The 25,481-nt window shown below is 42.0% G+C and overlaps 2 protein-coding genes across 3 annotated transcripts in view; both read left to right on the top strand.

The window, feature by feature from the left end:
• Positions 1–727: 727 nt before the first annotated feature.
• srla (sarcalumenin a) lies at positions 728–17,179 on the top strand. Its single transcript, XM_084930764.1, has 8 exons — positions 728–827; positions 6,869–7,813; positions 10,128–10,220; positions 10,935–11,030; positions 12,567–12,683; positions 13,219–13,452; positions 13,866–14,215; positions 14,681–17,179. The coding sequence occupies exons 1-8, from the start codon at positions 743–745 to the stop codon at positions 15,179–15,181; spliced, it is 2,421 nt and encodes an 806-aa protein (XP_084786890.1). The 5' UTR covers positions 728–742; the 3' UTR covers positions 15,182–17,179.
• A 3,205-nt stretch (positions 17,180–20,384) lies between these two features.
• Positions 20,385–25,481, top strand: part of adcy9a (adenylate cyclase 9a) — a 44,367-nt gene continuing 39,270 nt past the window's right edge. For both annotated transcript variants that reach the window (XM_084930765.1, XM_084930766.1), the window contains exon 1: positions 20,385–24,427. In XM_084930765.1, coding sequence (XP_084786891.1) covers positions 22,588–24,427 — 1,840 coding nt within the window. In that variant the 5' untranslated portion in view covers positions 20,385–22,587. The remainder of the gene's footprint in view (positions 24,428–25,481) is intronic.

Genomic DNA, 25,481 nt, shown 5'->3' on the forward strand with positions numbered 1-25,481 from the left:
TCACCTTGCCTTCTATCAGCAGTTCAATCTGGTAGTGGTGTAAAATGGTGTGGGCATATTTTCTTGGCACACTTTGGACGCCTTAATACCAAATGAGTGCTGTTTAAATTATTGTTGATGCCAACCGTGTCCATCCCTTTCTAACCACAGTGTACCAGTCTTCTGATGACTTCTACCAACAGGAAAAACACACCATACACAGAGCTCAAATTATGTCAAACTGGTTTCTTGGGCATCATAATGAGTTCACTGCAGTCAAATGTGCACCACAGTCTCCAGAACTCAATCCAGTAGAGCGATGTTCGGAAACAAAAGTTTCCAAAGTCCCAGAGGAATGTTTCTAGGACCTTCGTGACTCCATGACTGTACCTAATAAAGTGGCCACTTACTTTTTGCTCCCAAACCCATGGTAATCCATTCAGTGTTTTTTAATCTGAGCTAAAGCAATGAAGCAAATGAAAGGCATTACTGCTGCACTATAATTATGACTTAAAAACTTGTCTCATCAAAATGTAAAGCTTCTGGATTTTTCTTTTTCAGTTTTCCGAGGTGCTTTTATACAGCCTGCAAACCAAAGCACAACATGATCACTTAGTCTCCCTCTTCTCTCAACATTCCCGATTAGAACCGGCAGCTGCTCTGACACACAATGGCTGACATGGGTGCAGCTGCTGCCCCCCCCCCCCCCTTCACTGGCATGCCCTCTGACCTTCAGCTAGAGCAGTATATATAGCTGAGGGAGATGAGCGGCAGGTCCCTGGCAGCCAAAATGAAGTCTGTGGTGTCTGTGTGCTGCTTGCTGTCTCTTCTGGCCTTGTCTGCTGCAGGTACGGTGGAGGGTTGAAGCTGGGATTTTGTCCAAATGTCTAAGTTTTGTAAAAACCGCTTGATGGGTGTGTAATTCAAGCAGGCGTTATGTTTGAAATGGACCAGCTGATCCAATACATTTAGATGGCTGTAGGTATATTTCGCCTGTGTCTTTAAGCATGTGGGTTTTTGCAAATCTTGCTGGAAATTGAAATGATAACGAACAACAAATGGAAATTTTAAATATTTTTTAATAGTCTTTATTTATTATTATCATGATTTGAGCCAGGAAACTATAATGGGGTCACTGCTAACTGAATGCATTCTCAGGTTTGACTTTTAGGTGTGTACTATATGCTTCTGTGGTGCAGTGCAGAATTTTTGGTTGTGTAAGTGGAAATGTCAGGGCTGAGGTGTGACTCCAGCTGATGGAAACTGTCCTGCCTGCTGCTTATTCTCTGTGCCCTCCAGAGGAACACAGTGACAGCACTGACAGAGTAACTTGAACATACTCCAAAGAATCACATTCTCTTCTGCATCCAAAGTAAGCGCAGTGATTGAAAATGCAAATACAAATCATCTGCATTAACAGCACCGTGCGGTGCCCGAGTAAGGATTTAGGTTAGCTTACATTTTGCTTGCTCTCCTTACAGATATAGGCATGACACTTAATCAAACTTGTTGCGAAAGTTGTTTCAGAACGTTATAGTTGTTTTTAATTGATTTCTTTACTAAAGTTGAGGCCAGGAACACCCTTGTCTGCCCTTGCATTGCTTCATTTTGGCCCCTACAAGCTGCTGTAGTCAGGTGTCACAAAGTCGTCATCAGATACTGTAGTCACCAAAGCCGGGGATCAGTATATCTCTCTTTCAGAAATGCTCACATATTTGCGCTGTGTAAATAGTCACATACAGTGACTCACTCATCATAAAGTCATACATGAGCACAGACAGTCAGTACTTCATTTAATGTCTCAATAAAGCTTCACCACTCCCACTCTGCAGAGCCGCTAATCTGTCATTCCAGTCGGCGCTGTCCAGTCAGGATGTTCCTTCTAAAACAGGCACGAGAAGCTCGGCACAGGGAATATAAGACCTGAGCCGAGAAGCCCAACAGTTGGGCTGTTTAAAATTACATAATGGGGCATTAAAAGTCGAGGTGAATGAAAATAAACTGTGGTGATAGAGTTGCTAACAGAAAGCACGCTGTCTTTGGAGGGTTAAATGACTGTATTTAATTAACTGTTTAAAGATGATGCTAAATGATGTATTTAAGTACTTGTTAACTGCTGGTGGCCTTCTAGCATATAAGATGGCATTTGCCAATGTCAGGAGTCGAATGAAGAAGAACAAAAGAAAAACACACATATCGACCCAAAATTTAACAGTCCTTCCATCCTGTATGCGAATAACTGTGGTTGTTATGCTCAAAGTGCAATACATAGGTGCATGTCATTGATCTCACCACTGATGCTTTTATTGTTCTTGGTCTTTAAAAAGAGCTTTGTGCAGTTGCACACTGTTGCAGGGGCTGCGTGTAATAGTGCAGCACAGATGCAGGCCTGCCTCATGAGAATCACATGGAGAAGAAGAGCGTCACACTTCCTGAAAATAGGAGTGGAATTATCCCTCCTTCTTTTCACCCTCTGACTCATTGTGTCACTATTTCTGTCTCAAAGTTGTACCATCCAGCACCCAGGCACCTGTCCCACTCTATCCCCACAACACCACGGTCTGCCCAGGCTCCACTGCAGCAGCCGGCGGTGCAGGGATTAGGAGCACATTGCTCCTTGATTTTGATAGCTTTACAAACTGAATCATTATCTATTAAATTATTGTTTTTAATATGCTAATATCACAATAGCACATTAGCTTGCTAAGATTAACACAAAAGAAGCTTTATTTCTAAATCCCATATATTTTGTTCTGGACCACTGATCACTGTATTCATGACCTTAGTAAGGCTCCAGTCACAAAGACCATTCTTTATATTTGTGTGGCTAACCATCAGTATCCAAAGAAAAGACCATTTGGGGAGTGGTTGCCAGAGGTTCCTGGCAATCACATGGTGAAAATTGCAAAACCTCCTTGCGATTGCTCTTGTCTGTAGCAGGTTTCTGCAGTGAGCTTCCATGAAAGACGCTGGTTTGTCTTGCAAGCAAGTGGTAGTGAAACTGTGAAAAACGCAATACAAACTGGAAATGGAGAACATTTGCTTTCAAAGTAAAAGTTGAACCTTTTAAAACGTCTAGCCTATAGTACTAAGGCACAACTTTTACTTGAAGGTGAATATTCTCTATTTCAAGTTTGCATCACGCTTATTGAAGTTTTGTTACCACCCAGCCAGTAGTTAGTAGGTGTTTGCAGACCAGCCAGCATCGCCTACAGGCAATCTGCTAGCAGCCAAAGCAATCACAAGGAAGGGTTTTTTTTTTCACTTTGTTTGTGACTGGTTTCTGTACATTTTTCTCTATCAGATGGTCGCCAGCTGGTCTGTGAAACTGAGGCCACCTTTGCTGATGAGTTTATGGTCTGAAATCTTTTTTATTTTTTTCATGATGCTCACTTTTTATCTAAAGTAAAATAAATACAAAAACAGTAACTTTTAGCTCATAGCTACCCTGTACATCAGGGGTGGGCAACTCCAGGCCTCAAGGGCCGGTGTCCTGAATCACATGATTAGTTCATTACCAGGCCTCTGGAGAACTTCAAGACATGTAGAGGAGGTCATTTAGCCATTTAAATCAGCTGTGTTGGATCAAGGACACATCTAAAACCTGCAGGACACCGGCCCTCGAGGCCTGGAGTTGCCCACCCCTGCTGTACATCAAGTGTATATGAGTAGGTGATGCAACCCTTGCTCGTCAAGCCTGGTTTCAGAAACTGAATCAAAATGATGAGTTTGAGGTTTCAGCAGAGGACTTCACAAACCCATGGGTATCATAAAAGTGGCTACATCCATCTAATATGTACAGCAGACCAGCAGCAGACCCTTATTACCGTTCTCACAGCTATGCTGTAAAAAATGCTATAAAAATGAGAAAAACACTTATTTGGGTTTCTTCTAAATGTTTTTTATATTGGAAAGCTGTGTCTCTGAAAGCACAGGGGATTATTTTCACACATACTATGTCTCATATTTTTTTCCTTTCACACTGGCACGTCATTCCCATTTTTAATTATGTTAACTTTAATTTAATTTGGCCACTGCTGGCAACTAGCACAGCAGAAAATGATCTCCCTGCTTGATGTGATCTTGAGACCAGCAGTTTCGAGAATAGCGTGTGCATGAAGTTCAGACAGCGTCGCTGCAGTGTTTGCAAGTTTAAAAACTACATGTAAATACCAGGTTCTTTAAACATGCACTTTCAGCAGTTAGTGTGATAAAGAGCCTTCCACTAAATTATCACATCAAGGATTTCAAATAAATGTTTGGTACATACGCTTTGATAATTGATCAGATGACAAAAACAGCGGATATTTAATCTGTTTTGTATTACATAATTAGTGAATGATCTTTAAACAATGACCTTGGTGTGAAATGTCATTTAACTCTGGAAACCTCCATTCACTAACTAAACTCAGGATTGCAGCGCCTGCTGCTGTTCATGTTACTATGCAGACAATGCTGTAACAACATGTCTATGGACAGCATCCAGACCTCCCCCAAGCTTGATCAGAATCTCTGAACCAAACACCCTCCTCACTTTTCCTCTCACTAATCCCCTCTCTTTGAGTCACTCATTTGCTGACACCCATCGTGCACTTAAGTGTGGCCAAGATGTGTTTTATTAGCCTTGTTACACCCAAAATGCCAGAGTCTGGACAAGCATGACTTAGCCTCCTTCAGTAACAGCGAGGAAGCATCTTCGCATCCAAATGCTGTCTCTCTGATGCTAATCGTGCTCAGAAAGTGTGATAAAGCCAATAGACTCTTCTGCTTAGAAAGGAATTGTTTGTGGGATTTTCTGTCTTTTTGTGTGTTAGAGCTGAGGATTGGACAGTGAAGCCAGTTAGTGGGTTGTGCATCAAAGCCATGTTTAGCGATGGACCAGTGAAACAAATCTTGTTGTTTTCACTTGTATGAATGGACTGAGTTCCAGCACATAGTGTCCAAAACATTTTAAATTATAACCTTTATAGTTCGTGAACAGTGAGGATCCTGTGGGATTAGAAACCTTCTCTGGTCACAGATGCTGACAGCAGCTCAGTAGGTGATAAGCTAATGACGCTTCCAAGAGGTGATAAGCAGCATCATGAGAATAAAGTTGATGTGTGGTGTTTGATTCAAGGCCTTAGGAAAGAAAACATAAATCAAAGCTTAAAGTCCAAGAGGCAGCTACTGGTTACTTTCACATCCACCTTTTAGACAGAAAGTAGCCGATAGCCGCACTACTCTTTGCCCACAGAGACGAAATGGAAAGGCATCTGCATTGATACTAACCTGATAGTTTGGCTCACTCAGCATCTGGATTTTCTTTCATGGACTAATCTTGGATGTGCACACTGATTCAGAGGTTTGGAACTAGCCAATCCTGATACAGCAAAACAGAGAAAGTTTCCTGTGTTGTGGATTTTATGCTGTTGTTACAGTTTTTCCCCCAGCAGCCTTTTAACTTGTCAAAACAGGAACAGCGCAAGTGAAACAAGTTTGGGTAATAATGATTTAATTTCATCAAGTGTCCCAGTAAGCCGTGACAGTGAAACTGAAATATAAAGCTTTAGATTGTGAGTCTAACCAAAGAAAGTTTATCGAGCAAAATAATTCATGCACTGGATTAAATTAGTAGAATTTAAATACATTTATGTTGGAAGTATTTTGTGCAAAAATGTAAATGAAATTATCACAAATTACTTATCAGCGTAGGACCATCTAATAACTATGACAGCTGCCTGAGGCTATTAGTCTTCATCCATTACACTGACCCCATCATGTAACATGAACCGTAGATATGTATTTAACTCCCTCACATCACACGTTGTACCACTGTGCATTCCTCCTCACACGCAGTTATAATCAAACAGAGGTCGTGGCCTTGTGCTCTCTGGTCACTGTGGTAGTGAAGCGTATCTCACGCACATGTATGTAGTGTAATGTAGAGGGAGAAGCTTGTTTATAGGTATGATTGTTTAGAAGCCACGGTAACTGTAGAACAATGCTGATGTCTGTTTACCTGAACGGGTGCGAGCAACTTGGTGTAGTCTCTGCTAATAATGTCATATTGACCTGTGAGAAACATTTAAACCATTTTATCATCAATCACTGAACAAATCTTAGGCTTTAAAGTTAAGAAAACATTATTTAGTGGGAAAAGGCAATGTGTGGGTTAAACAGCATGTTTCTTGGTCTCTTCTACAGTTGCAAATAATCCTTATTTTTTTATATACCTGGTCTTGGTGCAGCCTGTCAGGTTATCAGTTTTCTTCCACTGCCTAATCATCCAAACAGAAGATTTGAATGGCATACATCACAGTTTTTGATTCAGTACTAATCAAGTGATGCTTCTATTTGTCCTTAGTAATGATAGTATAATAGAATTTATTTGAAAATCAGGAAATAAAGGAACTTATTTATTCATTCACACTTTCGGCCAGAAATTTCATGTTAATTAAAAACACCACATGAGCAAAAATGTGTACCCTTACATGAATTCATTTCTGTTTGGCGTCCTCTGCCACTGTCCAGTGTTTGTAGCCTTAAATAGTTAATTCCTTCATTCCACCATCACAAGGACCTGAAATCTGAGTCAGAAATCCAAGAGGTGATAAACATGTGATCTGCTCTGTTCAAGCATCCTGATTGAATGCAGGTCGAACGCTGACGTAGCAAACAAGGGTGACTTGTCTGTACATCTCTACTTGAAGTGAATTGCATAACAGTGATTTTTGACTATGAAATGTGAGGCATTTCATTGCATCTTTTTAAAGTCTGAGATGACAATGACTTCAAAAACAATCACTTCTCTTTCTTTACAAGATTTTGCTGTCAGAGATATATTTCACAGGTTTATGTCATGCTGAAAGGTAAACTTTTGTAAAATCATATTTCCCTCTCTTTTCAGATCTCCTGACAGACTCCTCTGTCCAAGATGAGGATCCTCGGATGCGTCTGAAGCTCCAGCGGCCAGAGGGAGACCTCTTTTCCTGTGGTTGTGACACATCAGAGGAGCATTCCAGCCAGAGCTCCTCCAACGACACCCCAGCCCCAGAGAGGGCCGTGTGCCATCCCTGCAAAGCCCCATCGACTGCAGATGCTGAAAAAAATCCATCCTCCTCAGAGGATAAGGAGGAAGAGGAAGCACCACAAGATGATTCTTCCACTGAGGTGGCAGCAAGTGAAGAAGAAGATGAAGAAGAAGTGACATCAGATGAAGAAGCTGAGGAGACAGTAGATGATCCACCTATTCCTGAAGATGAGGAGGAGACTTTGGCTGTGGCTGAGAAAGACGAGGAAGAAGCCAAAAATGGAATATCCCAGGAGGAAAAAGAAGTGATTGAACCTAAGGATACTGATGGAGAAGATGCGGTTAAAGAGACTGAGGAATCAGAAGATGAAGACGTACAGGAAGAAACAGAGGAAGCTTCTGTAGAAATCAAAACTGTGGAAACAGTCCTGCAAGACGATACAGATGTGGAGGATGCAGCTGAGAGGGAGGCGGTCGAAGTGACCGAATCAGAATCACAAGAGGAACCAGTGGTGGTTCCTGAAACCAACCCTGAGTCTGAAGAAACAGAGCCAGAACTGATAGAAGAACCAAAAACAGTATCAGCAGATAGTTTAGAGACTGAACCTGAACCAGAAGTCACTGCAGAGTCTCCGGCTGGAGTGATTTTAGAAAAGCAACAAGAGCCAGGAGTCACTCCACAGGTTCACCCAGAAGCTGTTACAGAGGAGATAACACCACAGTCGGTTGAGGAAGCAGGAGTGCAGGATGTAACTGAGGAAATTACAGTAGATGCAGTGGAGGAGGTGACTCCAGAGGAGCCTTCACAGTCTAAATCCAAAGGTACAAAAACATGATGTCCCTAAGATTTGTATATCAGATGTATATGCTCAGCTTTTATATAAAATCTATTTGTTTGGGGGAGTTTTTTGAAGAAGAGCAAGGTGACTTGTATGTTTTTGCTGAAACCAGAGCTAAATGTCTTGTCTTCATTCTGACCTGCAAGTAGACTTGGAGGGATCGTGTTACAGAAAATCTGTCCCCATCCAGCTGGTGCTTCTGTGATTAAGGAAGCATGTCATTATCTGGTATCCGGGTGTTGACACCTACTATAAAAGAGGAAGGCAAAGTCCTAAAGGGATTCCAATCTCTTACTCCGATCCCACTTCATTAATTTGTTCATTCATCATGTTTGGTGGGGTGTATGCTGTCTTTTTTTTTAATCCTAAATGAAAAAGACCTGTTGCTTTGCCTGCTTGTAAATATTAGATGAGAACCCTGACAAAAATCTCATATTTTCAGACTAAATATGAAAGTGCAGCCAGCTGGGAGAGAAACTGAACCCAATGCAAGCAACGACATGTGGTTTTTAGACTTTGTTCGCTTGCAAGCATAAAACAAACATTATTTATGGTTTTAGTTAGTGGACCTTATGGGTGATATTAGGGAGATTATTTTTTATATAACCAGTGTAGCTATATCTGTTTTCAGTCTTTGTGCTAAGCTGATCTTCTAGTCATTTCATAGCTGTAGCTTTTTAGCTTTCAGACCTAAAATTGTATGTAGATGGTAACTATAGGCATTGTGGTACCATCCATTGGATTGTGGAGCAGTATATGAAGGTTTTATGGCATCCATGTGACTTTTTTTGTCTTCTTTGGCACCAGTTTCTCAAGTGAAATCATGCACACAATAGTTGGGAGTTGCTGAAGGCACATTTTCTGTTTCCGCTTTGTTGTTGAAAGTCAGATAGTAGTTGGTGAGAGTTTTTGCAGATGTTGGTGTCTTCCCTGCATACTAACTGAAATTAGATTTTCTCCCACCGGTCAGGGAATATAAATTATTCCCACATGACCGATGGTTGCCAGATGGTCTGATTGGGACCTTATTCACTTAACCTTACAGGGTCACACATCTAAAATGGCAAACAAGTTACCCTCACATGGTTAGCAGTCACATGACTGCAAAACTGAAATATTCCACAGACTCTGTGGGTTGCTGGCCACACAGCGAGCCAGTCAGATAATTACATTAAAACTGCTTTAAAAGTTTCTGGTGACAACCACCTGTCAATCAAAGCTTCCGGTTACTAAACTGTAAGTCTTCATACTGTTCATAAGGTTAAAGCTGAAGGCCTGTGATTGAATCTCACCTCTGGTCTCTCTCCTGTTGTCCTACTGCAACAAAGGCTAAAAAGCCAAAAAAATATATTTGAAAAATGTAAAAGTTTTACTTTTGTTACGAAGGGGTAAATTATCTACAAGACTAACATTTTTAACCCATTGTAAACACGTTCATTTCACTGTAAGTTGGCCTCTTTTCACATTGACTCACTTTTAGAGGCAGACTCAAGTGGCCACTTAAGGACCTGCCATATTTGGCACTTGTGCTCTGGCTTCATTTTTCAGCCTTGGAGTCGCTTACTATGACATGCCTACTGATTTTCTCATCGAGCTTCTGACAAGAAGGAAATAAAAATTAAAAAATGAGTCCCTTAATTTAAAGAACGCCTCACTGGAACATTTCATGCTTACCCTTTGGAAATGTTCGGTGGAGCACCCAGAAAAGAATCTATTGATAAATGAAAACAACCCAAGCTTTGAGGAGATGAAAGGATTTTTCTTTTTCTTTTTTTACAAACGCTGTAATGTGCAATTTGCTTATTTGGCAGCTTATTGGTCTGTCGCAACTTTAATAAAGACATTGTGTTTTGTGTTTTGTGTATATAAAATGTGCCTTATGACATAAATTCTGTTTGGTAATGAGATATTTGTGTCACTGGGCATTTAACTGAGACAGGTCATGAAATGACAGCAAAGGTCTATGGTATCCGGCTTCTCTCTTTCTTTTGTGCACATGCCAAATCCCCAGAATATGACTGTGTGTAGTTAAAGAGGAATCAGAAACAACCTCTGGTACAGAAATAAACAGCTGGGAGTAGCTGTGGAAAGGAATAGACAGATAGATATATAACAGCATGACATAACAATTTAGGACATTTTACATTGAGTCCACGTTTGTTTTCCCACCATGTCAGCAGTTGTTTATATTTTTCACAGATAAAATTCGAGTACTTGCTGTCACCGTGTGCCTGTTTTTCCATGTTAATTGTCACGTGTTAACCTAAACAGTTGGTTCTTCCAATTTAAATGCACAGAAGGAGAGACATTAAGCGTGGCACTGAGGAACCGTTCCCACATTGAGGATACGCTGCGACTGGCGTCTGCTGAACCATCAGCAGAGTTCTCAGGTAAGGAAGGAACAGCGGCGGTTAAGAATCCCCCTCTTTAAAACTCCGATAAAACACATCCTCTCAATAAAAAGCTGGTTCTTCAGTGAGCGCATTTGCTACGCTGCACACTGTTTCAAATATCTTTCAGACTTTTGCTGCAGAAATAACGCCTGGAGTCATGTACCGAAAAAATGCAGGAGAATGTTTACAGCTACTTTGTCAGTGGAAAAGAAAAACAGATGCTTTTCTGCATGCATATGAAAGGAAGTTTGAAACAATTTTGGAGGTTTTTTTTCTGCAGAAACTATTCTGAAAATTGCTTCCCGATGTCTGGGTCCTGAGGCCTTTATGTGAGCATGTGTGTACAGTATGAAAGTGTGTGTGTGTGTGTGTGTGTGTGTGTGTGTGTGTGTGTGTGTGTGTGTGTGCGTGTGTGTGTGCAGACGTGTCTTAAGGGAAGGTGATTAATCAGTGAAAATGCCTAACTCTGTCCCCGGCACAAAAAGCCCCTCTGTTCTGTTGAGCTAGATTGTTTTGTTGCGGTGAGGCCAAAGAGCTGAGCAAAGCCAGCCCCTAATCACCTCAGATCCATTCAGTAAACTTTAAGAAGCCGATTCATCACATACAGCAGGAGCAATTGGTGTCGTCAGTAAGGGTAGTAAGAGCATTCGTAATGCTCTTTTACATAACCATCCCAACAGTCCAGGTTGTCTTTCCTTTACTCCCCTCCAGGTGCCGTGAAGACGCTGCTGAACATCTACCACAAGGCCGTCAAGCCAGTAGAGCAAGCCTTCAAGTACAATGAGCTCAGGCAGCATGAAGTCACAGGTGATTTAGCTTCCTGTGGAGTTTAACTGCACTTACCAAAGCACTAACAGTTTGTCTGTACAGTCACAAACAGGTTTTACAGGTCCACATTAGCAACATGGGAAGAAACTGTTGGTCATGATCTCTTCAAGTCTATTTTTAACTTCAGCAGCGGCCTCTTGTGTTATAAAGTTCACTCTTAATTGCAGGCTGTTAGAAATCAGAATTTCACATGCTTCCCTGTCACAGAAATACTGTTGCTGTGAATGTCAGTCACAAGCCACAGTTCTGGTAACTAGTCAAAAGAAACACAAAGCGTACGACACGACTTCAACACATTGCTTTTCCAGCCGTTTACTGTGGTGTGTAAAACCAAAGCAGCACACCCTACCCACATTCCTTTATCAGTTCACGTGTACACAGTGCCTGGTTTAATGAAATGGAACAGCACAGAAACACTGAAGTACAAATAAAGTCATAATTACAAATGAATATGAAGCCAAGATGTGACATTAATCAAACCAGGCACACAGAGAAGCACAATAAGGACTCTGTCTGCTGAAATTTAAAGGGAACATTGTGTGGGCCAGGCGCACTGCAACTTTGTTCCATAGCACTTCAGGGCATGGAGTATTATTTATGCTAAGGAGCAGGATCAAGACTTCACACTGTGCCATGTGATTCTGGGACACCTTGTGTTCCAGAATGGAAGTACACAATTACAATCAATTCAAAGGTAGTTTCATTTATTATTGTTATTATTATTTTTTACATTGGTGAGTATATATCACAAAGTGTACCATTAAGGTCTTTTATATTAAGAGATTCTATGCTTTGTTTTCTAAGTTTATATTCTGAGGGGAGAATAAATGTGCTTTGAATTAAATGTCCCCATTCATTTTGGTATTTCCTTTGTCCAACGGGAGGTTTTAATTTAAAGACAAGGACGCCACAAAAGAATAATCAGAGGGATTTACCAAAACTTTAAGTGGTCACCTTCAAAACTTTCTAGCATTCTTGAAAGTCTTTGCTGACCTGGGTTGCTCTGAATTAAAGTGTCAGGGGTGCATACCCACTGTATACTGGCAAACCAAACAACCAGTGTGTGGTGTGGTGACATGACAGGATGGCTGCAGCTGTGGATTTACTGTTAACTCTTTCCCCCAAAAAGAGAACATTTGGTGACCTTTCCTGTACCCTTAGTGATGAGTTTTGACACTTCAACATATATCAATATATCAATATGTTGAAGTGGTTTTTTCAAAGGGTGATGCTAGCAAGCTGTAAAGGCAGAGGTCACCCTCACTAGCTTCTGATGCACAGCCAGTCATTTTGTTCTGGAAGCAAGCCTGAAAAATGACAGAAACCAGGATTAGCTCTTGTAAGCACCCGAGAAGTAGTTATACAGTAGTTTAACAGTAGTTAAACAGTAGTATAGTTTAAGTTTTTCAAAAACAAAAAAGAGGAGGGTTTGATGTGTTTAATGACTTCTTTGTCTATGTCTTTGTTCCTTTTTTCTTCATCCTTCCTTTTTATGTCTGGCTCTCACATACTCAGAGGGCGAGGTCACATCCAAGCCCATGGTTTTGTTTCTGGGACCCTGGAGCGTTGGCAAGTCCTCTATGATCAACTATCTGCTGGGTCTTCATGGCACCCCCCAGCAACTCTACACAGGTTCAAACAGATAAAGCATGATTGTTAGTTTGTCAGTGACAGCTTCATCTTGACTTGTAGCTATAACGTAACAGTATAAATAAACAGAATAGTATTAATAGTAATAATAATAGCTTGATGCACGCTCAATAATCCAGGTGAGGAAATCCCAGAAAGTGGATTATGTTCTCCTGGATGCGATGTTTTCAGTGGGACAAGAGTTTCAACACATATATTATTTCATTATTAAGGAAGGTTCATTGCCACTTTGGCACAAATAAAACAACCCTGAATATCTGCCAAAAGTTTTATCCCTTCTTTTAAACATGTTAAAAACACATTTGTCTAGAAACATTTTACAAACAAGGCTCAAAGTTTAGTTAAACATTTAAACAATAGTTTATTTTTACAGTCATTAAACATTAGACAAGCATTTTGTTTTAGTGCTAAAAATATATGTTGGAGTTATTTGGCATTAACAAATTCACAATTAAGTTATTATTACAAGTTAATTAATCAAATTAATAAAGCATTTCCTTTTCCATCATTTCAACAGGTGCTGAACCCACTACCTCCGAGTACACAGTCATAATGCACGGCGAGAAGTTTCGGAGTGTAGAGGGCATCGTCATGGCGGCAGATAGCTCGAGGCCTTTCTCGCCTCTAGAGAAGTTCGGCCAGAACTTTCTGGAGCGACTGGTCGGCATTGAGATGCCACACAAGCTGCTGGAGAGGGTCACCATAGTCGACACACCGGGCATCATTGAAAACCGAAAGCAGCAGGAAAGAGGTGACGGTCACATTTCTTCTATTAGTGCAGCAGTTGATGAAATATTTAATGTTTTTGTTCTAATTCTCTAATTAGACATGTAAAATTTAACTGCAGGCTGCTATTACTGGGGTGATCCACTACAATGACATTTCCACACTGGTTTATAGAGAGAGTTGTGAGAGTGGATTAAATCAGTATACAGCACTATCGGATATCTACACACTAATAGGCTAGTAGTTTATTAAACCTATATTTTTGCTAGTTATTTGTTTTTTATGATTTTTTTTTTAACTAAGCCTTTCACAGAAAACAAAGAATAGCTGTTAATAAAAAGCATGCTGATTGGTTTATCTTCTGGATGCAATGAGAGGTTTCCTTGAAGCTTTCTGACTCTAAAACACATCAGATAAATTGTCCTCTTTTTCCTTCAGGATACCCATACAATGAGGTGTGCCAATGGTTCATTGATCGGGCTGATCTCATCTTCCTGGTCTTTGACCCTACTAAACTGGATGTGGGAGGTGAGCTGGAGATGCTCTTTCGTCAGATGAAGGGCCGTGAATCACAGATCCGCCTCATCCTCAACAAAGCAGACAGCCTCTCGACCCAGAACCTGATGAGGGTCTACGGAGCCCTGTTCTGGAGCATGGCACCGCTCATCAATGTCACCGAACCTCCTCGAGTGTACGTCAGCTCCTTCTGGCCTTACGCCTATGCTCCAGACACCAGCCGGGAGCTGTTTATGAAGGAGGAGATCTCACTGCTGGAGGACCTCAACCAGGTGCAACTTCTACAGCAGTTTTTGTTGACTCATTAGTTTAATAAGCAGGATTAAACTGGAGTTAGCTTTCAGGTGGATGCTGGAGTAGAAGTGGGGGCTTTTGGAACACTGGAAGCAAAAAGTAGCAGCAAATCTTTTAAGTGAGAAGTGTGGCAGCACAGATGCAAAAGAATTACCGAAATACAGCTTAAACCAGTGTGATTACAGAGAGGAGGTTGTGTTTTACTGAGAGCAGTACATATGTCATATTAAGTGGAGAAGTAATGGACTGATGTTGGGTATGAGCTTTCAGACTTTTTCAGAAGTCTACTTGTTGGTTCAGTACTACTGGACTTCATGATGGTATCATTGCAATCAAAGCACACGTTCGTGCTAGTATTCTATAATTCATTGTTTCGGTTTGGTCCTTTTATCTGTTTTGTATCACCCACTCTCTCTCTCGTTTCTCTTCCTCCTCCCTTGCAGGTGATTGAAAATCAGATGGAGAACAAGATCGCATTCATTCGGCAGCACGCCATCCGTGTGCGCATCCACACTCTGCTGGTGGATCGCTACCTCCAGACCTACTACGATAAGCTGGGCTGGTTTGGTGACCCCCATGAGGTGTTCCAAGACATTGTCAATGACCCCGACAAGTATTACATCTTCAAGTCCATTCTGGCTAAGACCAATGTCAGCAAATTCGACCTGCCAGACAAGGAGGCCTACCAGGACTTCTTCGGGGTCAACCCGATTTCCAACTTCAAGCAGCTCTCCTATCACTGCAGCTGGACTGGAGGCTGCCTGCTGGAGAAGCTCGAGAGAGCCATTTCACACGAGCTCCCGGCTCTGCTCGGCAGCGTTAGCAAGAGGACAGATGCACCCGCCCCTGCGAAAGCTGCAACAACACCACCGCCTCCCCTCCCTGGTACCTGTGAGGGCCCTGCATGTGAGGAGAAGCCCAAAAACCGCTGGAGGAGACAGTGAGATGGAGGAGAAGGGTGCGGAGGAGGCAGATGGTGGCTGGGAAGACAGAGAAATGAGACGGGAAATGTACCACGAACTAGAGAAACTGGAAGACCCGAATCAGAAGTACTTAAGTTTATTTATTAGTGCTTGTTTGTGTCTTTATGATGTACCAAGCAGACAGAATATTTAGGCTCGTATAATCTCACAAGATATCTGAATGAAATCTGAGAGACATTCTATCTCACATCTTTCAAGTTTGTATATTATTTATTGGCTCTGCTTTTCATCAGAGAAAATTCGCTGGCAGTGACTCTACTCTTCCAACGATGTTAAACGCTGCGTCTTTTGTGTGCAATGTCTGAAAATTCAGTGCGATCTGCTGTGCTGTGTTTTTATGGCCTCTACTCACCTAGCCACCAGGTTAAATGTCCTAAAATCAGAATAAGTTTATATTAGTACAATGGAAGAGGGAATGGTGCTCCTGTTGTGTTTTCAAATGTCCCTGTACCACATTTAGTTGTAATTCCACTACCCTACTGTAAACTGTACTGGACTCTGTATTTTACTATACAACGTTCATTATACAAACTGTTTTTATTTGAACATCTCTGGTAATTTTCTGTTTATCCAGTGCAAAAAACTATAGTAACACGTGGCCTTTTCAGCCATCCAAACTGATACTAGTGTTACCTCAACCACGGCTGCAGACCACATGGGCATTTCCTTTAAAGTGTAATCTTCTTCTCATTCTTTTAGGCCTGTTTCTCATTGTCATTGTTTTGTGTGATTTCTTTTGAGTAAACACCAAAAATCAGGAATCGTGCCTGTTTCCTTTGTGAGCCTTCAAAGACATTACCGACGAAATCTCTCCCACTGAAACGATTTATAATTCATATCATTTGGTTGTTCGGCTGCAAAATTTAGAAGGCTTTGGGAATACACAAGGTAAAAGCATCAGTTCTCGCAACATGCTGTTTTGGACTGTCAGTCGAGAGGAAGAAACTGCAGTCAGATTTATTCACATATATCCATCCAGATACATGCTTTATGGATCCGAGGCATAGCTGAGCGTGTAGCAGCTGAGTGAGCTCACAGCAGCCCAAATCACAGCAAAATAGAAACGCTAAGCTTTTTTATAAGCTGCTGGTTAATTATCCTTTGCAGTGAGTGAAGACAGACACCAGGTGGCGCTTCCATTCAATGTGTTAATTGAGTTCAAAGCACTGCATGGTGAAAAGAAAGCAATAGGTTGGATGTATTTTTATAAGCTGCCCGTTTTTTGCAGTTTGTTTAACAGCTGCACAAACTTGGTATAGACACAATTTTTATGCTTGCTCACGGTTTGTCAGCAGCTTATCGTTTTATATAGGCTCAAATTTCTTTAAAGCAGTGCATTTTTCATCAATCAAAAGTTTGTGTGTGCGTGAGTATAATTATATATCTATGTGAAGTGATTTAGATGGATCCCACTACAATCGTGTGCCAGACAATGCTACACAGTCAGCACAGAAGTGTGCAGGCAAGCAACATGAGATGCGTTCATAGTTGTAGGACAAAAGTCTGACAATGTAGACAGTCAATAATAAAAGATCACACTCTGTAAATACGGCATATGGTGGCCTACACAATTAGCGCGGCTTTTCTAAATCACCGCCCACATCGCAGATCTGTTCAGCGATGAATGAAATTAAACAAAGAGGCAATTCAGGCAATTCAAGCAACAGTGTCTCGCTGCTTCAAAAGCACACAATGAAACCTTGAAACTGAGCTGAATAATCAATGCTCTAGACCACTTAGACACTACTTTAAAAAGTGACTCGACAACACACTCCAAACAAACTCATCTTTAGTGTATATGGTGGCATACAAGCAACATTTCAAGTTACTTGTCGTTCATTCACTTGTTGTTGTTTTTTTGCCTTTCTTTTATTCCAGACTGTTTGGACACTGGGAAATAAGTCACTGTACATGTTTACTTGTGATTCAGTGTATTTTTACCACAATTTGTCTGAATTAGATCAAATAAATGATTTTTCTTGTTAGGCGCCTGAGTGTGATTGTTCCAACATGGAATTGCTACCATACTAATGCAAAGAAAGCATGCTTATCATGTTTAATATGTTAGTTTAAGTTGGCTCATTCACTCTAAATGGTAAGGCATATGGAATATTTGATACTAACCCAAAGAATCACACAAATTACGGTTATCTATCAATTAAACTTCATTTTTATCTGTATAGTGCCAGTTCATAGATCATAGAATATTAGAGGAAGAACTCCAACACTCAGGCAATCGTATATGAGCAAATACTTGGCAACAGTGGGGAGCAAAATGTCCATTTTAACAGGAAGACCTCCGGCATTGGTTGCACTGTATGACCTTGTACTGTCTCTTTATTGTAGAAGTCTGTCTTGTTTGGAGTGGTTTTCAGTTTTGCAATTTTGCACTCAGACTGGGAAAAACACAAATTTATCCCAGTGTGTTTTAATACAGCTGGAATGACAAATAAAGTGAACTTGAAGTTGAACTCGGTGGAACTGTAGTCAGAGAGGGACAGGCATCTGCTCTTTGGGGGTAAGGGGAAAAAAAGACAGAAAAGTGGAGCACAGACAGACCACAGTTTGATGATGATGAAGTGAAAAATCAGGGGATCACTGCATGTGCACTTCACTACAACAGCACCACACATTTCCTTATAAAATATCAGGATAATCTATCCAGCAGTTGCTGAGATATTTCGAGTCGAGCAGTGTGGTGGGGTGACGCAGATTAATGGACTGACTTTGCCATATGACAATAGCGAGGCTAAGAATGTCTTTATTGTAGGCTTTTCAAAAGTGGGATATATTTAAAGGTAAACGTTTACATCAGCTGTAATGTACTGATTGTCACCACAGTTTTAGCACCTTGCTGTGAAAAGTCACAACAACAAAAATGTGTTTTCACCCTTCCAGGCCTGCTGCTCACACTGAGCTCTATTAGAAGAGCTTAATTTCCCTGCTGTGGTCAATATGCAAAAGCAGCCATGTTTACGGTACAGTGCAAACTCACCTATGCATGTGCTCCACATCCTCATCTGTGTTTGAGCATAATCTGTGTTTGCTGAGTTGACAGACGGGGCCGTGCACAGTGTCAGCGCAGACTTATCAGCGTAGCTTTATCAGCTCTTCAAACAGGCCTCTCTTATAAGCTCTTGAACACAAGCACGCACACGCCACCCACATGCCATACACACACACACACTTCAGAGGGCAACTTGCTTCAATTCAAAGTTAAAACGTTATTGCTTCTTTAAAGATTCACAAATACATTAAATAAGCATAATAAACATTTATTACCTTGTTTATCATATTCTTATTCACGTGCGGCTCAACGCTTATTTGATTCAGCTGCAGTGAACACAGTGTGGTGCACAATAGCAAAGCACACGTTACTGATCCTTGACAGTCAACACACCTTAGACATAAAAAAAAAAATACATTTGATATTAATCCACAAGCCATGGATAATTGCTATTGTGTCAAATGTCAAAGTTGTGGAACCACTTTTCAATGACTTTTGCAAAAGTCCTTAATTCCCTAATTCATACATATTGTAGTCAATTTGCATGGTGTGAATTTAAGCCCTGCTACTGTGGTTACACAGTTGCCCAGCATGGTATCAAATTTAGCATTACTGTACTTCTTAACTTAAGACGAATGTAATGTGATTCTGATCTGATCTGATTGCACTGCAAACATTAGTAATTTACAACTGGAAAAAGTGCTAGATTTCATATTTTCCTACACATCAGACTAATCTGAAGAGTTTGGTTGCTGGACTCTACAAATATAGATGTGGATCAGGATGCACAAGTTAGGCACTGAGAGCAGTTCATTTGTTTCAAAGACAAAGTAAGACGTTCTGCTTCTATCAGACAGGATGTACAAGGTCTAACCAGAACAAAAAATGTTGTATTTTATAGTATAACCCAATACTGAATACGGGTTTTAGTGTCCCATATGCATACCGTCATGACAAACCCATTCCCCCCTATTTAAGGCCAGCATTGAAGTAATTAACTGTCAGTTAAATCAATGGTAATAATAGGAAAGACTGCCATATTTGATCTTCTAACCTGAAAACTTGACTCATCTGAAGTTCCAGTCAACAGACACATCAGATATGACGGAGTGTAGTGCAGGATATCCACAGTCAGGAAATGATATTTCAAGCAAAACAAAAAAGGAACCACGCCGATTAATATCTTGTTCTTCTGTGGGTGTTACTGTAATTAATGCTTTATAAGCACAAACTGTTAATTTAACAGCGCTTGTTAAGCGCGTGAAGATAATCACTCAGAAAACATTCAGTTATTCCCTCTGACCAGATGCAGCAAAGCTTCGTACTTATTTATAGAAACCACCAATCAACAAACACTGATCGAGGAAGGTAACAGAGTCTAGCTTAAAATGATCAATCTGGTTTGGCAATTGTGTCGTATTATTATGGTAAATTAAGATCACTTTTAAAAGGTTTATTGCTGCCTGTAACCTTGATATGAGGTTAATTATACTTTAGCTTTTAGCTTAAGGTGAGTGCTGACTAATATTGGAAAACTTATGTTATTTGTTTAGTTATTTGAGTTACTTATTTTCCAGTTAAATACATAAAAACCAAGTACTTGTAATAAAGTGTTACTGTAGCTATATATATATTACATTTATAACATTTTTGTATGGTTCCTTTTAATGAAGAACATTAAAACTGGCTTAACTTGCAAACTAGGCCAGGCAACGACAGCATACCTTTCTGGGGTTTTTTGATAAATGATATTTCTGTTTGTGAATAACAAACTGTTTTTTGTTTTGTTTTTTAACTGAAACCGCCACAAACACTGCCATGGACAAAATACTGTTAATGTACTATATTTATTTAGGTGTAAGTGGTGCGCTGCTTTTATTGTGAAACCCTGCTGCCCCCCCCACCCCTCCCCAGCTTTAAACGTTTCTTTTTTTTTTTTTTTTAACTTTAACTTACAAAATGCTGTCCGTGCGTTTTTAAGTGATCCTGTTTCTATCCCGTGTTTTTTTCGGAGTCACTATCCTTTACAGAGCAGCGAGGTGAAGTTTTTTTTTTTGGAGGGGGGGTGAAAAATGTTTTACTGTCTTTGCGTTTCTTGAAAAGCAAGACCGGAAACCATGTTTTTTAAACTGTGGTTTGCTTTACAGGCTCCTCGGTCACAACCAGCACACCAGCTGGGCGAGGATTTCAGTCACAGCGAAGACCCCTGGAAGCTGCAGGAGAGGAGATACCACCTTAGCCTGGATAAGACCGCCAAAGCAGTCACAAACCTGTATGTGTTTATATCCACCACACCAACTCCAGCAGAGAGCTTTATCAGGAGGTGGGGAGAGAAAGGGTGGCACCAACGACGGACGGAAGAGGACGCACCACAGCCAGAGCGCACAGTGTTGTGTTTGTTGGACACACACATGCCAGCGAAAACTAGCACTATCCAGACCTAAGGAATTGCTTGAGATTAGAAGTCACCGCTTTTTGGTGGGTGGCTTTTTTTTAATCCCACCGAGGAGATCCAAGGGTTTTCTGTATTGCTCTGGGGATTTTCGCCTTCTTTGCTCTAAGGGAATGCGAGGGGAGGAAATCCAGCCTCAGCTCCAAATATCTAGAGACTCTTAACTGGGTCTCCTCTCCAAACGCAGGAAATACGGCCTGGGATAAAAGTTTGGGAGCTTTTTGGAAAGTGGAGGAGGCTTGTGGCTGACGACTTGCACACGTTTTGCGACTTTTTAAAACCGGGAACGTCTTCTGCTTTTGGCGCTTCTGGTTTTCTACAGAGGAGGTAGAAGAAAAGCATTAAGATGTTACACGCTGTCGGTGTTGTTATTTGCAACAGTTTTGATCATCACTATTTATAGACCAGCCTGTTCCGACCGAGGGTGTTCCTCATAGCTGTATGTTTTGCCAACTGCGCGCAACAAGTTGCAGACACTCCCAGCAGAGGCAAACCTACGCTAATTTGGGCCAGCGGATGGTAGCCTATTTTCTGCTCTTCTCTGTTCTGATCATGCGTCTTTGAATAGCGCATACCCCCTCCCCGAGCCCCTCTTTGGAAGGCAGAGGGGAAACAAACGGTGGAGATCCGGAGAGGGAGTTCAGGAAAGGACGGGGCTGGATCCGTGGGAATAGGCCTGCCTGTCAGGCCTCTTATGATCTGGGTTTTGGACTGGACAGGACTGCGAAAGAACTCGGTGTGGAATATTTGCAAGGGCCCGCTGTAAAGATAAAAGGGGAATATATGGGAATAAGAAATGCAAATCCTTAGCAGCCTGAGCCATGCAATGACAGTGGATGTAGTGGAAGGTAAAGCCGCATTCATTACAGAGCTCCAACTTTAAAAAGGAAATAAGGGAATTAAACGTTTGCCCTTATTTTAGGCAAACAAGAATTTAAATATTTAGTACTTAAAAACATACATTCTGTGTAAAGGGAGAATGAAGCTCATACATTACTTTTTTGAAAACAGTTTACTTCTTTTGATCCTTTACAATGAGGGAATTTAAAGTGTCCACGCGTTTTTGTGTCAGCACTACTTGTTCATAACACAGACTTTAGGGTTTTTTGTTGTTGTTTTTAAACAAGGAGTGTAAAGGGATCATTTGTCCGCATGTTGTGGAGATAAGAAGGGACAGAGTAACTTTTGTAGCCAGACGCCTGTTGACAGTCTAAATCTAGCATCTGCTCACACAATGAAACATTCGCCTTGAATGCTTTCCCCCCTACCAAACAAACAGTGCTATTGTGGAATGAGGGAACTCGTAAGGGTTTTTTTCCCTAACGGCATCTAACTGTAATGTCAGTAGTACCGAAATATTGCGCACACTCAGAGGAGGTCATTTCCAGTCATGTAACGACAGGGCCGACTTGATAAAGGCACAAAAACAGATGCATCACTAAAGGCTCCTTTCCGAGAAGGATGTTCTATTCAGGAGGCAGAAAGAGTGATGACGGTGTTTTTACCGCAGCTGGAGAGAAAGCCGGGCTCATACCCAGAGCCTCTTTGGAGAAGGATACATGTAATGTGAGTACTGACGCAAACCCGGGGTCGGATAATGGACTGCTCAAGAAACTGGAACGGCGCGTCTTATGTGAGTGAGTGTGCGGGCTGCTGCGTGCGTAGCAAATACGTCTGTCCCGTGCTCACCATTCATGCAGTGTGATTATTCCAACAAACACCTCTGCTCTCGCTTCCCCTCTGTCTGCCTGTTTGTCACTCCATCACCGCCGCCTCCTCCCTTCTCCGCGTGCCACTTGTGCACACACGGCGCCCACGCACCGCGTCTAATTGCCTGAGCAATCATCGGGAGATATCAACATAAAATATTAATATCTGACACCTCGTCTCCGCGTCACACCAGTCAATATGGCCACTCTACAGCATCATCGGCAGCTTCTTATGCGTGACACGGAGGTGGCATGCGACTCCAGCGGGGACGGCGCCGTGACAGTGCGGATTACCAACAGCGCGCCACGTGTGCATCAACATGAGCCCCTGAGGGCTGCCAACAGTGGAGGAGGAGGGGCTGCTGCCCGTGGGGCTGTGAATAAAACGAACCCTAACACCCACAAATGCAGCATCTCCTCCAGCTGCAGCTCGGCAGACTCCAGACCGGCTGTGACCTCCACATCCAGGGTTCACAGGAAGGTACCGCAACTGTTTGAACGCTCTGCTGCTCAGTGCTGGGACCCCAAGTTCGACTCTCCCATCCTGGAGGAGGCGTGCCAAGAGAGGTGCTTTCCTCAGACCCAGCGGCAGTTCCGTTATGTGCTGTTCTACCTGGCAGTAGCATCTGTGGTCTGGGGGGTGTACTTTGGGGTCAGAAGTGACTGCTGCAACCCCGTCACCTTCCTAACCCCTACAGCCTTCTTTTTAGTCTTACTAGTGCTCCTTTTTTTGTTTACTTTCACAAAGTCATACACGTTGCTGTACAACCAAACCTCCTTGCTCCTGATAGCGTTTACCTTCGCCATCACATTAGCTCCACAGATACAAACCGATGGCTACACTGGGCTGGAGAGGGCCGGTGGTGGGAATGCCTCACATCCCTCACAGGACAGCACACCAGTATGTTCATCCCCTTGTATTTCCTCTGTGGGAACCTTTTCTTTGTGCATGGAGGTGCTGTTGATTTTATATAGTGTCCTCCATGTCCGCCTGTATGCCTCTGTGATGTTGGGGCTGCTGTATTCTATATTATTTGAGGCATTAGGATGGCTGCCGTTCCTTCAAAAGACTTCTGACACTCTCCGTTGGCTGGGACCCGCCAAAGCTCTGCTCCATTTGTGTGCCCATGTGATTGGCATCCATTTGTTCATTATGTCAGACGTGCGTTCTCGCAGCACGTTTCTCAAAGTGGGCCAGGCTATCATGCATGGCAAGGACTTAGAGGTGGAGAAGGCCTTGAAGGAGCGCATGATCCACTCAGTCATGCCGCGACCGGTCGCAGACGAGCTGATGAAGCAGGGTGATGATGAGGGCGGTGGTGAGAATTCTGGAAAGAGATATTCCTCTGGTGCCTGCTCAGCCTCAGCAGTTTCAGTGAGTGGCGGAGGGGGCAGTGGAGCTTCACAATCCCAAAGTGTCACAAACTCCAAGAATAACCCCCACAACAATCACAAACGCAAAAAGACCTCAATCCCTAGTGGGCAGATAATATTTAGGCCTTTCAACATGAAACGCATGGACCCTGTCAGCATCCTTTTCGCAGACATTGTGGGTTTTACCAAAATGTCTGCCAACAAGTCGGCACCGGCCTTGGTGGGCCTTCTCAATGACCTTTTTGGACGTTTCGACCGGCTCTGTGAGCTAACCTGTTGTGAAAAGATCAGCACTCTGGGTGATTGCTATTACTGCGTAGCAGGCTGCCCTGAGCCCAGACCGGACCACGCCTACTGCTGTGTAGAGATGGGCTTAGGCATGATCCAGGCCATCGAGCAGTTCTGCCAGGAGACACGTGAGACGGTCAGCATGCGTGTTGGAGTCCATACAGGCACCGTCCTGTGTGGGATTCTTGGAATAAAACGCTTTAAATTTGACGTATGGTCAAATGATGTCAATTTGGCTAACTTGATGGAGCAACTGGGTGTGGCAGGAAAGGTTCACCTATCAGGAGCCACTGTGGGATTCCTGGATGACCGTTACCTGAGAGAAGATGGACGTGTGGCAGAGAGAGCCGGACCGAGCGTGATGGAGAAACTGAAGGGTAAGTGGTTGTTCAACTTTGTTTGCATGACAGTCACACAGAGAGGGTTGCTGCCTTTGAATTCTGCTTAGACATGGATTATTATTTTAAAAGATACATTAACAAATTAAAGATTACCAGTTGGTTTATCTTCAAAGTTCTTTGAGTTTGTAACATTTGCACTGAACACTGGACTGGGATAAAGAGCTAATTAGCTGCTAAACAGCAGGAAGAGCGGGCTATCACATTTCAATAAATTCATACAGGTGGAAGCTTGAGAGCTAACTAATCTTAGCACTTGGTCATTGCGAATGAGTAGGGTCAGTGCATGTCTAGACAGCACTAAAATATGTTATCTGACCAGTTATTCCTGTTGAAACAATCTACCAGCAGAAGTGGGAGATCAACCGTAAAGACTAAGAGATTAGAGCACCAGGAAGAGAGACAAGTTTTGGTTTCTATCAGTTGGATGTCATTCAAGTAGTAGTCAGTTAATATGCTGTCTCTGCACGTGGGATTTTTGACTAAACCACTGCAATACATTTAAACTCTTATACAGCGTTCAATGCATATTTATAATGTCACGTTGTTGCTCAAGGACATATATCACCCTCTCCATCAATACCCTAATTATGACAGTAATGGTTTTGTGGGGATAAAAGTGCTATTTGGGAGCACAAGTCTGCAGACAGAGTCTTGTGTTATTGTGATTAGAACCTTTTAATCTCCCAAAACAACAAATGGATTTGAAGTCCTCACTACAGGCAGGAAACTTGCATAATATTGACATAAATGGATGCTTGTGGCACAAGGCTAACAGGATAAGTATTGGCATATACAGCAGAGATGGCTTAGATTTGTGAGCGTGACTGATACACAAAGTTTATGTTTGATCAAGCAGTTCCCATGAAGTCAAACAAGGTCAACGTGGCTGCACAAATCAGGCACTCTTTATTTAAACCCAGTTTCTAACCATCTGTTTTGTGCTCCTCAAAGTAAATAACCTCCATACGTGACTTTTGTTTTCTCAGCGCTCTCAGTCAGTGCTGTGTTTGCTGCATATTTCTGACTGTGT

This window comes from Perissodus microlepis, chromosome 6, assembly GCF_051167445.1.
Source record: "Perissodus microlepis isolate ML-2025 ecotype Zambia chromosome 6, ASM5116744v1, whole genome shotgun sequence".
Taxonomy (NCBI): Eukaryota; Metazoa; Chordata; class Actinopteri; order Cichliformes; family Cichlidae; genus Perissodus; species Perissodus microlepis.